The 18,616-nt window shown below is 38.1% G+C and overlaps 1 protein-coding gene across 4 annotated transcripts in view; it reads left to right on the forward strand.

Moving 5' to 3' along the window:
- Positions 1-1,289: 1,289 nt before the first annotated feature.
- kcnh6a (potassium voltage-gated channel, subfamily H (eag-related), member 6a) overlaps positions 1,290-18,616 on the forward strand; it is a 53,361-nt gene continuing 36,034 nt past the window's right edge. For 3 of the 4 annotated variants that reach the window (XM_052131843.1, XM_052131845.1, XM_052131846.1), the window contains exons 1-7: positions 1,290-1,826; positions 4,670-4,900; positions 8,822-8,974; positions 12,928-13,031; positions 13,114-13,366; positions 14,733-14,935; positions 15,037-15,048. In XM_052131843.1, the coding sequence (XP_051987803.1) occupies positions 1,751-1,826; positions 4,670-4,900; positions 8,822-8,974; positions 12,928-13,031; positions 13,114-13,366; positions 14,733-14,935; positions 15,037-15,048 (1,032 nt within the window). In that variant the 5' untranslated portion in view covers positions 1,290-1,750. The remainder of the gene's footprint in view (positions 1,827-4,669; positions 4,901-8,821; positions 8,975-12,927; positions 13,032-13,113; positions 13,367-14,732; positions 14,936-15,036; positions 15,049-18,616) is intronic. The other variant, XM_052131844.1, reaches the window with a different exon arrangement.

The raw sequence follows: 18,616 nt of genomic DNA on the forward strand, positions 1-18,616 counted from the left end.
GTATTTTTAAAACACTTCATATAAGGAATATGAGAGTAATTTACCTCTGAGAGCATATGACTTCAGCAGACCATTGTGAAAGGCCTGTGATATACTGATGCAAATGCTGATATACAAAATGCATACCTTAAACTGATATCACCCTATATGCTCAGAATACTAAAACAAACACCCATACACTTACACATTCTTGGTTGCATGTGCTCCTGGTGTCTAAGTATAGCTCTCTTTTCATCAAACACACTCCAACAAGGAGCCTGCCCTGAGCTAAGATTCATTCTCAACACACAGAAATGCACTCCAATACATACCAAAAGCTCCATTTACTTTAAACATACAAAAATTTGACTGACAAAAATAGTATGTCTTAAAAAAATATCTCCACATCGAAAATAATTGAGTATATTTGATTGATGCCATGGAAACAATGTTTTATGTGTAAGTAATTTATGTAGTTAATTTTTTATGTCCCATTACTCTCCATTCATTACACTTTACCTTGTGTAGATGTGTGTATGTATAAAAGCGTGAATGTGATGCTATAATAAATATGTCTATAACTGAAATCACTTGGTATCATCATGTTCTCAAGCTGGCTTTAAAAGAATAGTTTGCCAAAAAATGAAAATTCTCTCATTATTTACTCACCGTAATTACATCCAGTCACTGTAGGACCATACAATGCAGGTAAATAGTGACCAGAGCTTTGAAGCTCCAAAAAGCACATAAAGGCAGTATAAAAGTAATCAATTATCCTCAGATCAATATTTAAGTCCTTTTTTTTTAAACAATATATCTCCACTTTCACTTTGTGCATATTGTCCCCACACTTCGGAAGACATGGAATTAACCACCGGAGTAGGAAACATTACTTGTATGCTGCCTTTATGTGCTTTCTGGAGCTTAAAAGTTCTGGTCATTATTCACTTGTGTTGAATGGACCAACAGAGCTGAGATATTCATCTAGAAATCTTTGAGTTCTACAGAAGAAAGAAAGTCACACACATTTTAGATGGCATGAGGGTGAGAAAATGATGAACGAATTTTCATTGTTGGGTCAACTATGCCTTTAAGAGTGATTTAACAGATACATTTGTCATGTAAATGTGCATTACATTAATGCAAAATAACTGTAGTGATCCACTTAATGGTGAAAGGTGCTATTGGTAATTGGAATTTTGTGTTATGACTGGATCCCACTAGGAGAGAGAGAGAGAGAGAGAGAGAGAGAGAGAGAGAGAGAGAGAGAGCAGACACTGTCTTCTGTCAAAAGTGGCGGCTATGTCTGCTGCTCCCCTGTGAATCCAGGAGCCTATTTCACACTGAGCAAAGCTAGTCGTTACCTCTTAAGTATCCGGAATCAGTTCGGTAGCCTCGCGGTGTTCCACAGTCTTGGTTTTAGAAGATGTTTCGCGTGGTTTCAGAGAACACTTACGTGGGTTATCAGCTATCTTTTATCTAACAACGCGGAATTTCTGGTGGAGTCGCGAAACGGCGAGTCACCTGCTTCACTTTCATTCAAATCCTACAAGCAACCAATCCGCGCTGCAACTCCACGACTTCTCACATTTAGGATCCATCAACATTCCCATGCCCTTTTTGTTCAATGCTGGGGCTATAAGCACTTTTTCATACACTATGTTTTTCCGTTCGGGCATATCTTTCTTTTACTTTTCCTGTAGTCCTTGAAAGAAAAAGAAAATAAGAGGGGTTGTGACATATTTGTCTTGGATATTGTTCACGCGAGAAAATGCCTGTGCGTCGGGGACATGTCGCTCTCCAAAACACCTATCTGGACACCATCATCAGGAAATTCGACGGACAAAGTGAGTTACAAAAACTTTGGTTTGAAGAATACGAATAATGCCAATACATTTTAGTAGTTTATATGAAGTGCGCGCCAATCAGTGAATCTGACAGATTTGATCAGCACTGGGTAAAAACTCATCTGTCAATTGTAAATATTCAGCGTGCAAATTTGCTAACGACCATCTGTCCCTCCATTTCTTCTTTGTGTTTTTGTATGCTGTGCACCTGTTTTTCTCATTCGTTCAAGTTGTCTATTTTTACATGCTGGACAAATGCTTCACACTCATATAAACAGAATGAAATTTGCCTGAAAAATCAGTAAATCAATATTCATCTACCATTAATTATTCACACTTTTCCAGTGTCTCACCTTCCACATTTACAAAGGTTACAGGTGGGACCACTGCAGTCAGCTTGCATGTGTGCATAATTACATTTTATTTGAGCTGAAAGGAAAATAAAATGTTATGTTGTTTTTGCCCTAATCCTAACATTGACTCTATACACTCAATCCAATCAATCAAACCCAGACCTTAACTCTGTTTTAAATCTAAAACCTGCCCTCTGCCTGCTCGGTCATTAGGCCATTAATCAAGGCAAAGTCACCATTACATCAGACCTTTTAATTATGATCATTATCATGTCTTTGTCCTTTATTTAAGATGCTGTTTTTGAAAGGCCAGATACAGCCTTTGACCTTTAACCTTTGTAGCTACACAGCATAAAAAAAATACCTTTAAGATTTACAGATGAAACATTGCATTTAAGTTATTGAAAACTTTAGCCTGCTCTGTCAATGTTGCCTTAGATATTGCTGTTTCTGAGAAAATGTATATTCAAGTATTAATTTCTTCTCCGCCAATCTGCATACATCAGTAATGTGTGAACTGCTTTTGCTGTTGGTCCTCTTTCTTTTTTTTTTAAGTACACATGCATGCACATGTGTGCAAGTTTGTGTAGATGTGTGAACGAGGGCATGCAGCTTCTCCCTTTACTCCCTATCAGTTAAGGCTAAGAGTCATTTTGCTGCTAGGCAACCATCTTAGTGTGTTGTGTTCTGTTCCTGAAGTAAAAAGGCGATAATGAGTTTGATGCTGTTGGGCTTTAAAGTTGCTGTCACCAAACACAATTAGCTTTCACAGATGAAAAAATAGCATTGAGATTCAGTTATAAAAGTAGGCAGCTTGACTCCTTAAAGGCGCTGGTAAAAACCCATAACTAGTTGCCATAAAGAGTGAGGAAACATGTGCCTTCTGTTCAAAGCACTTGCTCCAAAAATAGCACAGCTGTTAGCAGATTTACTGTTTGACATGATCACATCAACTGTCAAAAATACTGAAAATTATATGTGTTATCGGTATAATATACAACAGTTAGTTCTAGTCCTCGAATCTGATTGGTCTGATGGTCTGACACCATCATCACTCCGACACTTCACTGTGTGTATCACTCTGCTTGTGTTGGTGCCGTTCTAAACTAAAGTGTAAGAGCAGTGCTGGTCTGTTAAGCGCTACTGTTTGTATTTTTTTTTGTTGACATTATATATGTTAGCCAGCAGGTGTTGGCAAAAGATAATTTTTGTGTGTAATATGAGCCAGTTAGGTGGCGTGAATTGAGTCCTTGTCAGCAGTTTACATACAACAGCTCTTTGTGATCGCTTACTACGCTACATTACTAAAGCTAGGAAATAGTTTTAAACGGCTTTAAACAAACAACTTCAGCAAAAGCTGACAGCATCTCTGCTTGGGTGTTGCAACAGATGATCGCACATGCTCCGTCTCTCTCTCTCTCTCTCTTTCTCTCTATCTATCTATCACACACACACACACACACACACATCCATCATTGTTTATCCAATAACTTGTTCGAAACAGCACAAGCCTTGATAATATTTCTGAAGTGACATTTTTTAATTACTAACAAATGATTGGACTCATCATTTGGTTTGAACCAGCAACGGCAGATTCTGATCCATCGCGTAATAAAGTTGTTCCATGCACAAATGCGTTTTTTTGACTGTACTCAGTTTGTCCTATCACAGCAGTGCTGATGTAGGGCCATATCGCACTCTTGCTCGTGTGATATTGCTTAATTATACTATATGTAAAGACTTGTATGTTATTGTAAGGGGGTTAAAGGGAAAGGAGGAGGCGAGAACCGGCTAGACAATATAAATAATATTTTAATTATAAACTGAACCAAAAAGACACAAACACACACAGATGTCGGACAGCTGCCCGGAATTCTCTCTCTCTCTCTCGAACGGTCATCACCGGCCACCTTTATCCCTTGCGCGCCCCATCAGGCTGATTAGGTACCGGGCGTGCATTGCTCTAGCCTGGCCCCGCCCTCCTCCGCTCCACAGTTATATTCCTAAGTGCACTAAGTTTTCTTAAGACGTATACGATAGCTTTGCATTAGGAACAGACAGAAATTTTGTTATTTGATGAAAATCTTCACATTGACCACAGCTTACAAATCTCATTTGTGTTTGCATTTATGGGGCTCAACTGTACATGTCTTGCCAGGATTGACATCACTGACACCAGTGGTTCTCATGTGTCTCATCATTGACATTAATCTTGGCAAATTAGATTTTTTTGTGTGTGTGTGTGTCATTTTTGGAGCTTAACAGCCTCAGTCCCCATTCACTTTCATTGTATGCAAATGAGCTGTTCGGATATTCGGCTAAAACCCTTCTTTTGTGTTGTGAAAGTCATTAGAAACAACAAGAGGGAGAATTAAACATGTAATGTAAATACCAAACATATTGAAATGTCTGTTCTCATGTGGCATGCTAATGTGTATTGATCTAATCTCTCTTTTTATTCCGCTCTTTCGTGATCTTCATACCAACCAGATCGTAAATTCCTGATAGCCAACGCTCAGATGAAGAACTGCGGGATTATCTACTGCAATGAGGGCTTCTGTCAGATGTTTGGTTTCTCACGAGCAGAGATCATGCAGCAGCCCTGCACCTGTCAGTTCCTGGTGGGGCCGGGAACTATGAAGAGCGCACTGGCACAGCTGGCACAGGCCCTTCTCGGATCAGAGGAGCGCAAGGTGGAGATCCTGTACTACTCTAAGGAAGGTATGACTGCCTTAAATGGCTTTCCGTTATCAGGGTAAGATCATAAAATGTTTAAGCATAAACATGGTGATAGAGGGAAGCAATGGCATAATGAGAAGATATACTGTATAGACAAAATGACTGAATGAATGTAAGGAAACCTTTCAAAAACATTTAATTACAAGTCATTGCCTTAAACTTTGCTCTTTTGTGGTTTAAGCTAGGCATGCCAAAAGTACCGGTACTTTGGTACCAAGTCTATACTAAAATAAAAAAAGTCACAAGACCAGTGTTTCTGCATTACTGGTAGTACAGAGTCAATTCCATAACAGTGTGCTGTCTTTTCTGACTCATGACTGCTTCCAAATGCTCACACCCAAATATGACATATTTGGGGAAAAAAATGATGCATACTTAATCAAATATAAAATTGTGATATGTCCTAGTGTGATTATTAAACGTGAAAGGCTTCAATCTCAGTCTGTATGAGCTGCGTTCTTTAAACGAATGTGCGAAACCGACTGCTCATACACTGGAAAATCCACAAACATTGAGAATCATGCATGCTGTGTACGTTGTATGAGATGGCAGAACTATGAAGCATGATACACATGTAGATAACATATTTCGTTAAACTGAAATCACAGCATTTGCGCTTTATTGATCACACTGGGCCATGTAGCGAACTGCTTATAGGTGTAAAGCTTATATCAAAAACACAAATAAAAATAAAAGCTTATGTCAAAATAAAAACTTGAAAAATATAAATACTAAATATAAATTAAAAATAAAAGCTAGATACCTGAAAGAAATTGTGACAGAAATACAGTATATTGCAAATGTATATTGTGTTTTATTCACTGTAGTAATATTAATAATAATATTAATAAAATGTATTAATAAACAATTATAATAAAAATTAAGCAATATATCATAAGCAAGAGTGCTGCTGTACTGAATAAAAATTAGGAAAAAATTCAGTGGTTTGTTGATTTGATATTTTTTTGAATTAATTTAGACACAATTTTGATGATGAAATTATATTAAAAACATTCTGAAATTCTGAAAAAATGAAATAAAAAACACAGGATTTGGGGGAAAAATACATGAAGGAAATATGTATTTATTATTTACAATGAAATGTTAAATAGGCTAAAGGTGTGTGTTCAATATCACATTAGCATATTAGCATATTTGTGCTGTTGTATTTGCATCAATATACTGGAATTGTGACAAGACCCTAGGTTTTACTAATCCTAAAGGAACCCACCTAGATTTTTGCCCAGCTGTCAAGTTTAAAAAATATATATATATATATTATTTACTGTATTTATTTACTTTTTTATTGTAAGATTCTTTCTGTAACCTACACATGTTTCTGTAATTTTTTGCATATCCAAAGTTATGGTTAAATGCAGTGGCCCCAAAAAGTATTTAGACACTTAAAACACACTTGTTGCACACAAAAGTGACTGAATACCAATGCATTCGATTCAAAATATGACACCTGCAAACAAAAGATGTTGAGCTTTTTCTCAGAACGTACTTCTCTTTTCTGAGCCAAGTCAGCTGTTCTCAAGGGGATTTTTTATTGGATATATGAAGTCAGTTGCCCTCAAGCTCGCACAAGTGCCTCACAGGTCTAGTCCATCACATTAACTGGTTCTTGTTGTAAAATGTTTTGCTTTGAAAATATGCTTGTGCTATATTTCTTTAAATAAATGCCACTTGGTTTTATATTTTATTAAATAAGGCAACAAAAAAAAAAAAAGAAAGAAAAAATGCAAAGGCATTCACACATTTTGGGTATAAGTCTGGATTTTGGGGCCACTGTATTTCTTGCAGCATTACTCTAGTTGTTCATTCTTAAGTATGTCATGCCAGTGACATACTATGCAAAATAAATCATCAGAAATTTGTATTGCTCTTTTGTTTTATAACACACACAGAGAGATACACATGGGAAAGTAACACTTTGATGAATTGGCTTAATACAGAGACCAGCTGAGGCTGCACAGAAAGACGAAAGTGTCTATCCAACAAAGCCGCTCCATCCCTTCCTGTCTATAGTCTCTGCAGACAGGAACAGATGAAGGGTGTACCTGGCACTCTGCACAATGTTAAACCTGTGTTTTTGTGCGTGTGCGTGTGCGTGTGCGTGTGCGTGTGTGTGTGTGTGTGTGTGTGTGTGGCTCAGCTAGAAAGTGGACAGGTGTTCCTTTGGCCGGGAAGCAGTACACTGATAACATTACCATGACAACAGGACTCTAGAGACTCAGACTCAGACTCTAGACTATCAATGAACTAAAGCACTGAGATGCACACATGGACAGACATGCACAAACTCATACATGCCGGCATTGCTCTGTTTGTTTATCTAGAACATGTTTTGAGTGGATACAGCTTCTAGATCTGTGTCACAGTTGAGTTAGAGACTGAACAGCACCTTTGTGCATGTGTGTGTGTGTGTGTGTCAGGGCAGGGTCTATATTTAGAGTGGTTGATGGCCTGCTTTAGTAAAGAGCTGAGGGGGGTCTGGCTGACTTTAATCATGATGTTCTTTCTCTGTTTTTTTCTGTCCTCCTACTCTCCTCCCTTCTCATTCCTGCTTTGCATCCTCAATAATTTGGTTTGAATCGACTCATTTTTGCTCTCATTTATCTATTTTATTGTCTGTCTGTTGGTATTTTTTTCTGAGGTAACTCTTTAACCGTTTTCTCAACCAGTAGACCATAGTTTTGTAGCTGATGAATAGTCAACCAGCCCAAGATGGTTTGCTGGTCTTAGCCGATTTAAACTTCAGTTTCTGACCCATATGCTAATCAAATCACCAACCTCATTGTCATTAAGCAGGAAACCGTCTTGTTGTTTGAGTCATTTGAACTTCATCACATTAAAGGATTAGGGTAACCTCCTCGTGGTCACAATTAGGGATTCTCATCCTCAATGGGGCGTGTGGTAAATTGTGCGTGGATCACGTAGAGCAGCATGAGCCTCCACATGCTGGGAGTCTCCACGGTGTCATGCACAGTGAGCCACGTGATAAGATGCACGGATTGACTGTCTCAGAAGCAAAGGCAACTGAGACTTGTCCTCCACCACCCGGATTGAGGTGAGTGTCTGACATTTCTCGAGTGACAGATAAAGGGTGAAAAGTACAACTCAAAGTCCTTTGATTTCTTCAGAAACGCAAGAGCAGTATGTCATAAGAAGATCTTTTAGGGTCTCGTAGCCAAAATTTAGGTGACCTAAATGCTCTTGATGCATCTGTGTTTATCTTGGAGCTTGCAACTAGAGTATTTTATGTGTTTCCTCATAATCATGGAACTCAGACCCCCCAAACAGCACCACCTGTGTGTGGGTGTCTTCTAGTGTGTTTGCATTAGTGTGAGTGTGTTTGGACTACTTGGAGCTGTCACACAAGTATTTATAACAGTTTCTCAGGAAAACTAAGGAAGGGATAATGTACTATCTGCTGGTCATTATCGCAGTATAAACCATGGCAGAGTGAGCAGGACCTTGTATCATCCTGAAGGGGTTTATTTTGTGATAATGACCAGCTGACTGTACATTATCCAACATTACATGGCTACTTACCAAGTAAGTGAAAACATTGACATAAAACATTGATTTCAGTTTAAATGGTTGTATTTTGTGAGAAGAGAGAGAGTGTGAAGTGCTATGAGAAACATAGAACTAGCACACAGTAGATATTTGTTGGGACAGCAATATACAGTTTAGAGGTCATTATACAAGAATATTTGGCCATGGAATGCTGCAACGACCAATCAAAATCAAGTATTCCAGAGAGCTGTATAATTACCTAACTTAAAATATTTTGTATTTGATATGGTTAAATGTTATATGTTTCTGTTTGCTGACATCCCTCCCACTGCTCTCATCCTCATTCTCTCTTTCTCTCTCACTCTGTCTGTCATTTAGGGACATGTAGACCTTGTTTGGTTGATGTTGTTCCTGTAAAGAACGAGGAGGGAGTCGTTATCATGTTCATCTTAAACTTCCAGGAGCTCTTAGATCCCTCCATGAAGAAAGGTGGCATCAAACAGCGAATGACAAACAGCTGGCTACAGGCAGGTGTGTGTTTCCCCCATCTCTGTGTTTGAATGACATTCTAGCCCTTTCTGTAATACAGCCATATAAGTTAAACACACACTGCTGTGTTTGGTGTGATGGTTGGTGTAGAGGTGAAGCCTATGGCAGTTTTTAATAAATGTGGTGTCAGATTTGTTGGCGATTGTGTGTATGCATATGTGATGTGCAGTGGCGGGCCATGCATTTAATGTCTAGGCCTTCAGTGGGATTCATGCCTTTGGGCATCAGACATTATCATACATTGCAGCTAACTAGTAATAACAGTTGACATTTAAAAAATGCATCCACACACGAAAGCCAGAACTTGAAAAGACACTTAATGCAGATAAATAAACTGCAGCATGACTGTTTTGTGAAATGAATGTCACAATTCATAATTTTTCATATGAATCTACCAAGGAGGTCTATAATACCTGGAAAATTCGATCTAATAATATTTGCGATATACACTCACCTAAAGGATTATTAGGAACACCTGTTCAATTTCTCATTAATGCAATTATCTAATCAACCAATCACATGGCAGTTGCTTCAATGCATTTAGGGTTGTGGTCCTGGTCAAGACAATCTCCTGAACTCCAAACTGAATGTCAGAATGGGAAAGAAAGGTGATTTAAGCAATTTTGAGCATGGCATGGTTGTTGGTGCCAGACGGGCCGGTCTGAGTATTTCACAATCTGCTCAGTTACTGGGATTTTCACGCACAACCATTTCTAGGGTTTACAAAGAATAGTGTGAAAAGGGAAAAACATCCAGTATGCGGCAGTCCTGTGGGCGAAAATGCCTTGTTGATGCTAGAGGTCAGAGGAGAATGGGCCGACTGATTCAAGCTGATAGAAGAGCAACTTTGCCTGAAATAACCACTCGTTACAACCGAGGTATGCAGCAAAGCATTTGTGAAGGCACAACACGCACAACCTTGAGGCGGATGGGCTACAACAGCAGAAGACCCCACCGGGTACCACTCATCTCCACTACAAATAGGAAAAAGAGGCTACAATTTGCAAGAGCTCACCAAAATTGGACAGTAGAAGACTGGAAAAATGTTGCCTGGTCTGATGAGCCTCGATTTCTGTTGAGACATTCAGATGGTAGAGTAAGAATTTGGTGTAAACAGAATGAGAACATGGATCCATCATGCCTTGTTACCACTGTGCAGGCTGGTGGTGGTGGTGTAATGGTGTGGGGGATGTTTTCTTGGCACACTTTAGGCCCCTTAGTGCCAATTGGGCATCGTTTAAATGCCACGGCCTACCTGAGCATTGTTTCTGACCATGTCCATCCCTTTATGGCCACCATGTACCCATCCTCTGATGGCTACTTCCAGCAGGATAATGCACCATGTCACAAAGCTCGAATCATTTCAAATTGGTTTCTTGAACATGACAATGAGTTCACTGTACTAAAATGGCCCCCACAGTCACCAGATCTCAACCCAATAGAGCATCTTTGGGATGTGGTGGAACGGGAGCTTCGTGCCCTGGATGTGCATCCCACAAATCTCCATCAACTGCAAGATGCTATCCTATCAATATGGGCCAACATTTCTAAAGAATGCTTTCAGCACCTTGTTGAATCAATGCCACGTAGAATTAAGGCAGTTCTGAAGGCGAAAGGGGGTCAAACACAGTATTAGTATGGTGTTCCTAATAATCCTTTAGGTGAGTGTAAATGTTGCTTGCAATACATTTCGTTTAGTCAGGATATGCTGTTATGCTGTGTTCCATTCAAGTTGGATGTGGGATATTCATACTTGATATCTTCGACCATAAATGCCTTCCATTCCCCGATATTCGGAACTGCAATGCTCCCTTTAGCTTAACAGGTGTTTGACTCTCATTAGAGATGTCTCCTAGCAACCCAACTGATAAACAATGCTGCAGCGCTAGCATTTGTGCTTGAGGTTTATGATTATCAAAAGAGATTATAATGTTTTATACGCCTGTTTCTGCAGGCGTTTGTTAAATAAGCTTTAATATCATGTAATGTGGAAACAAACTCATTTTTCTATATTATTTAAAGGGTTAGTTCAACCAAAAAGGAAAATTATCCCATAATTTACTCACCTTCAAGCCATCCTAGGTGTATATGACTTTCTTCAAAAGAGTCGAGTTCCGGTGTATGACGTAGGCGTAGTGTAAGCTCTAGTGAGAAATGACGAATGCAGAGGATAGAGGAAGCCAGTGATTATAGTTTATAAAGTTATAAATATGGATAATTTTCTTACAAAAACACATCACTTCACTTCAGAATGCCTTTATTTACCCCCCTGGAGCCATACGGATTACTTTTTTGATGGATGTGCTTTTTTGGGCTTCAAAATCTAAGGTACCATTCACTCCCATTATAAAGCTTGGTAGAGCCAGGATATTTTTTAATATAACTCTGATTGTGTTTGGCTGAAAAAAGAAAGTCATATACACCTAGGATAGCTTGAGGACGAGTAAATTATGGGATAATATTCATTTTTGGGAGAACTAACTATTAAATAAATTCATTGTTTATCACTTAATTTGTACATCTCCCTGAGTGTCCACATGTTTGTGTGACATCATGCACCTGCATCTCAGCGAAATCGGAGTTGAGAATTTCTGCACAAGCCTACAAGTTGTAATTCTGACTTCAAGATGCATTTCATTGCAGTTTTCCTAAGAAGTTGTAAAATCCAACTTTCCGAGTTGAATGGAACGCAGCACTACTTTTCAAAACTGACACTGAATGCTCAAGCAGCCTAATTTACACTTGGAAAACTCCTGATGTTGGTATAACAATGTAAAAAGCACTTACCAATTTACTTGAAGTGAAAATCAGTAATAAATTAAGCAATCACACCGTCATGCAGAACATCTCGTGTTTTTAAATCCATAAGGATCTCTTTCTCAATTGCAATAGCGGCAGTGATGACCGTCGACTCCTCAGACAGCTTGATCTTTCGCTTCTCGCTTTTGAATTACGTACATCACTTAAAGCTTGATTGCGTCACTCAAGGCCAGCTAGAAGACCTTGACCGGGACATTTCCTAAAGATCACACCCACCAAGAACAAATAAATAAATCTGATTGGCTGATGAATCTGACAACCTGACTTTAGTTGCTCATTCATTTGCAATGTTGAGGGATTTTGTAGAAATTCTGAAGGCCTGAGGGGGTGGAGCTCAAACTCACACGCGGCTTCGGGCTTTGGGCATGTGATTTGTGAAACGGTTGTCACACTTTGCTTGTAAGCATCAAGGAATAAATTCTGACTGGATGAACTTAAAATGTTTCTCTATTTGTTTGTAGTTTAATTAAGAGTGGAAAGCGATTAAAAATACATAAGCAAAAAGGTGATTGAGATTGAAAGGATGAAAAAAATTTATTTATTAGTTATGTTAGGCCAGCAGAGAAGGCTTTGCTGTCCCTGAGAATTCACCACTGCTGAAGTGTGTATATATGCTTGGGCAATCATTTCTGTCTGTCTAATTATTATATTAAACACTTTGAGACATTCAGATATTTACGATACCTTTATTATTAATAACAATAATAATAATAATAAATGTAATTTAAATTTCTGAATATATCATAGTGTTATTATTGTTATTATTTGTTATTAATATTAATGGTTAAATAATAATGTATTAATTATATTAAACACTATGATGTATTAAGATATTTACATTTCATTTATTAATAATAATACTATTAATTGTTAATATTATTATAAATGTTTAATGATTAATTATAATAAAATAATTATATTAAACACTGAGATGTAAATATATGAATGTTTAATTATTATTAATGATAATAATAATAATAATAATAGTTTAACTTATAGTATATCCCATAGGAAAGGAAAAATCTAATATGAGATCTTTTTAATATCTAAGTTGTTTCTCCTAAACAGCAATTAGATTTCTAAAATTAAAAGAGATTTATTTGTCTCTGTATCAGGTCAAAGACGTAAGATGAGGCTGCGAATGCCCTCTCTCCGTGTGAAACGGCAGCCCTCCCTCCCTAAGGACCACTTTGAGGGAGTGGTGGTGGACTACCTACTGGTACATGCTCATGCTATACACATCCACGTTCATATTCTCCCCCACACACCTAACCTACAGCTCCCCTATTTGTGTACTGCAGCCCTCTAGTGAGGAGGTGGCCTTGAAAGACTTGCAGATGTCTTCCCAGGAGAGCTGCTTGAAGTCAGAGACCCAGGCCCTAATTCAACATAACCCCTCCACGTGTGGCTTCTCCGGCTCACTCTCACGGCCCTCAGACCAGCTAGAGCCCTGCGGACCCCCCCTCACATACAGCCACTCCAGAGAGAGTGTAGGCAGTCTGCGCCGAGCCTCCTCACTGCACGACATCGATGGCATGAGGAACCAGTGGAGTGGTACGAACAACAATGAGTGTTTTTGTCTCTGGTCATAAGTATGAATGAAAATTAGAGTGAGTTTAAGTGTATAATTATCTAGATTCTAGTTTGAATGACATACTGACAGAAACATAGACTTTCTGAAAAAGTGTAATTGCTACATAATCAGACAGTATTCAAAGGCAGGAAGACATCTAGGCAAGTCCCAATCCAATGTTTGCATAACATCCTGTCTACTAAGATGCCTATCTGGTCGATTTTTGAAGGCAGCATAGATGTATCGTGTAACTATGATATTTCAAAGTCTTGTGTGTGCAGTTTGGTGGGTGATTGAATGAGTAAACTTGCCAGTAGGAAAGAAAAAAATACATTATAAATAAATGAATTCATATATCACTTGTTTCTTCAAAACAGCAGTGAGATTTACTGGAGGACAAATGGACTGTTTTGTTTAAGTACTCTCACATGTGTCTTCTCTTGAGTTGCAGAAATCTCATCCTGAATTTATATGAATTTATCCTTGAATACATAATAATTTTGATCAAAAACCAACTCTATTAAAACAGCAGTACCATTTAATACAAAGTAGCTAGCATCGTTTTCCAATGGAGCTTGTGGAACGGCTCCAAAAGCAGCACAATGCTCAGTGGTATAATCACATCAAAGCAGTCCACTTGTACATGTTAAAATGCAGTCACCGGATGTCCAGAGTGAGTCTCGTTGGTTCCCCAGTGAGATGGGCACATGTGGCAGCCTGACAGGCCTTTTTCTGTAGCTGCCGTCCTAATCAATGCTTTTGTGTTACTGTGATTACCCACAGCCACCCCTGATTTGCTCACCATTATGCATGCATGCATGTGCGTGTGTGTGCGTGTGTGTGCGTGTGTGTGTGTGTGTGTGTGTGTGTGTGTGTGTGTGTGTGCTATAAATACATTTTTATGTCATCATTATTGTATTATGCACACAAACAGTGACATTGCCGGCACTGTAATTAGCATAGGCAGAGTGATAGTGCATGTCACATGATGTAATGTAAACTGTCCATTAAACGGTCATTATTTTGATCTAACTCTGTAATGTTTCCTGCTCTTCTAAGCCACTTAAAGGGATAGTTCACCCACAAATGAAAATTCTCAGTCAAATGTTCAGTCTTAGTCAAATTTCACTGAGAATAATACTTGTATAGAATTAATAAAATACACCAAACAAAACCACTTGAAACAACATGAGTGTGAGTAAAAGATGACATAATTTTCATTTATGAATGAACTATCCCTTTAAGACTACCATGCTAAAAAAAACAAATTGGTATGGTTTCTTGGGTTCAATAGATGATGTAAGGGCTGACCAGAGGGTGTGATATTTTTCTTTTTTTTTTTTTCAGATCTGAAGCCCAGTAATCTTAACTCCACCTCAGATTCTGATTTGATGCGACACTGTGCCATTGGCCGGATCCCGCAGGTGATGTTAGCATTTGGCTCAGATCGACTCAGACCCCCCTCCCCCACTGAGATCGAGATCATTGCACCCAGCAAGATTAAAGATCGCACACAGAACGTCTCAGAAAAGGTCACTCAAGTCACACAGGTAATATAAAAAGTGTTTGACAGCTCACCAAGGTATTTTACTTACATTTTCATGCAAATGCATCCAGACAGTTTCAAGAAATTGTTCCTTATCTTCCTTAGTGGGACCTAAAGGTATTGCCATCTTCTATAATGTGAACTCAATAAGGTAAAAATATCAATTAAGAGTATATTTACAGGAGATATTGGTGCTTGCAAGGTAACAAGAGATTAACCTCCTGAGACCTGAGCGTGACTGCTGTGTGCATTTTTCATTTCCCATTTGTTTTAGCACCTAATAAACAAGCAAAATAAATAAACATATTCTAGAAGCAAATGGTTTTCCGAAACTTTTATATCCACATATGTGGACAGAGGGACAAAGTTGTGAAATTTTAAATAATACCAAGCTATATAAAGTCAGATTTTTTCCATCAAATTGTTTATTATGTTTCCAGGAGTGTTTCCAATCTGTTTTTGAGATGTTATAGACATTACAGTTGATTTTCTTTAAAGCTGAATAAACAGTTCGTATTCAAAGTAATTACCAGCATCATCAAATCACTGCCAACCATGTTAAAATAACATTTTGCATTATACAATTCTGAATCTATGTACTGATTATCATGTTACGTGTCTGCCAATGACTTAACCTCCAGTGTGCTGTCTGTCTGCACTGGTCTCAGAACAGTTTGAAATGCACATTATTTTCATCCTAACTCCATAATAAGCCTCTGAAAGCAACATTTGTCAGCTTTTGCATGAATGCATTTATTCTCAATGTGAAAATGTATAGTAAATATATTTGAATGCATTTACCAAATTTAATGAATAGAAACGTGTTGTACAGTAATCACAAAATTCACAGTAAAATTAAGCGAATTGACCCACAGATGTGTTAATGTTGAAAAATATTCAAAATAACTAACGTGTTTTTTCAGCTTTTGAGGGAACGCGGTCCCATTATCCAAATATATGGACATCATGTTTATCAGTATGCAGACAAGCGAAATATGAATGAATTTAAAGCGGCATGTCAAACATAACTAGATATTTCAATGATTCAATGACCACTTTTACATGGACTTAAGAAAATGGTTTATTCCAGGGTTTTAGTAAAAAGCGACGTTCTGAAACGTCATGTAAACAAGAATGCTGATTTACTTACGCCATTTGTAGACTCATTAAACATAAACATTGCATGACATGTTCTTGGAAAATGTCTCTACGGGAACGATCAAACAGATGTAGGTACATTTGCACCAGCTTGCTAATAACTGCGCCGGTGTGTTCATGTTGAATGATCTTAACTGACTGAATGGGAATTAGCTGTCGGCCTCAAAGTAGGTGGAGCTCCAGGTCACACCCGCCGATGACATGGACCAATGTCAGTTAGGTGTTTAGCAGCCAGTAAGAAGATTTCCTGAAAGTTTGTGCTGGCAAGCTGTAATTACCATTGAAACTAACTCAAAAACACCTTCGTTTTGGCCAGATTTTGTTCTAAATGATATCACACCTCTTCGTTCTTTGATTTTGTATGAAGTATGCAGGGACATTAGGGCTATTGGCTGAGCCCTTCATCATGTCCTGCCCCAATGTGCTGTTTCAAAAGGAAATATTCAATAGAAAATAATTCAATTGGAAATAAGTGATTTCATGAGGTCTTAACATTTCTTAAAAATGTATGCAAAAAAATTAAAAAGGGTTTACAAAAAAACTAAAATTGCTAGCATACCAAAAGTCTGTAGGTTTGAGCTGATTTAATTGCAGAAAATTGTGGATAAGAATAGAAGAATAAAAAGAAGATGAACTTTAATATAGTGCTCTCCTTGCAAGCACTATAAAGATATAAACATTGTTAACAAAGAGAAAGATTGAAAGACTAACTCTGTCTTAATGAACTAAATTACATCACAGAAAATCTTTCCCCGGTATTTAATGGCCTATAAGAAGTATGAAGAGTGATGACATAATCTACATAATTTATTATTTTGTAACACCTCCACACTAGCAGTTAGTGACCTACAGTATATATACTGCCACAGGGCAGTGGTGGCTCAGCGGTTAAGGCTCTGGGTTACTGACGAGAAGGTCGGGGGTTCAAGCCCCAACACCACCAAGACACCACTGTGTGGTCCTTGAGCAAGGCCCTTAACTCCTTCCCCGCCAAACACGGAATTTTCCGGGTTTTATGAAAAAATGCTTCCCCGCCAAACACGGAATTTTCCGGGTATCCGTGGTTTAGGTGGTATACGGTAAGGAAGACCCGCGCGCATGTTTTTTTGACAAAACCTACCTCTGTTCAAGTGGCAATAAAAAAAGAACAAATGAAGATAAAATAAAATCGTTTTTTTGCCTAAAAGCAGAGGCTCAGATCTTTATTTTGAGATATAGCATCTTCATATATTCATGGAAGAAAATATTCTGCGGGCCATTAAAGTTTAGCGAAAATCGTCAAAAAACCTGGCGGTGGCTGGCAACTTTTTTTAAAAACGCTGGCGGAGAAAGAGTTAAACCTATCTGCTCCAGGGGCGCCGTATCATGGCTGACCCTGCACTCTGACTCCAGCTTAGCTGGGATATGTGAAAAATAAATAATTTCACCATGTATATGCAGAAATGTATGTATAATGTGTGACAATTTATTTATTTATTATACAGAAAGTGCTGTGATCAAGTTGGTTGTGCTTATTAGGATGCGCTCTCTCTCTCTCTCTCTCTCTCTCTCTCTCTCTCTCTCTCTCTCTCTGTGTGCGTGTGTGTGTGGCACACTTTTCCTGCAGTGTACTGGTGTGTTTCTGCTTGTTTGTGGACTCGGTTTAGATATTGTACTCTACTACAAGTCACAACCATCAAAAATACTTATGTCAATTTAGAAGTTCATATAAGTGTGGTGGTATGATTTTCATTTAGTGTTCAAGGGGACCTGGGTTGAAAACTTGACCATGTAATATAGATAATTTTGTTTTCCATGATAAAAAGTCATATGAGTGTGAAGCGGCATGACAATGGGAAAATATTGACCGAATTTTCGGTTTAAAGCAAAAGATCTGCGACGTGATTGTACCGACCAAATTTATGAGTTTTTCCCATTTTTGGGTGATTTCTGCCAATGCGCATTAAACAAACACTTTTTGACCTACAATAATTGTGCAGTTTAAATATCAAAGATACAAATGATTGTTTTAGGAAGCTGCATTCAAAACCCACTTGGTCAAAAAAAAAATAAAAAATGAGTGGGCACATTTCAATGGACCTGAAACTTTTGCTATGAATGTGAAGTGGTCAAAGATTGGGTGGGCTCTTTCACACAGTGAAAATGACAGAGAGAGTGAAAGACAGAGATTGTATTGGTGACGTTTCTCTCCATGGACACACATGAGAACCTGTGTGTTGTCCTACCAGTGGAAAAATCAATCCTGCTGACAAATCTACTGCAAGCTTGCACATTCAATCATAAAACCACCGTGTGTGTGTGTGTGTGCGGGTGGTTTTGGGTGGTTTACGAGGGCTTTTTTTTTTTAAAGGTTACAAACTGGTAATTACAAGGGTATTATGCTAAAAATGTTGTTTACAAGGACATTTTTTAGTGTCCCCATAATTCAAATAGCTTAAAAAAAAATTCTTAAACTATATTTTATTGAAAATGTAAATGTTTTTTGTGAGGTTTAGGTGTAAGGTTAGGGGATAGAATCTATAGTCCA

Source organism: Xyrauchen texanus, chromosome 8 (assembly GCF_025860055.1).
Source record: "Xyrauchen texanus isolate HMW12.3.18 chromosome 8, RBS_HiC_50CHRs, whole genome shotgun sequence".
NCBI classification, from domain to species: domain Eukaryota; kingdom Metazoa; phylum Chordata; class Actinopteri; order Cypriniformes; family Catostomidae; genus Xyrauchen; species Xyrauchen texanus.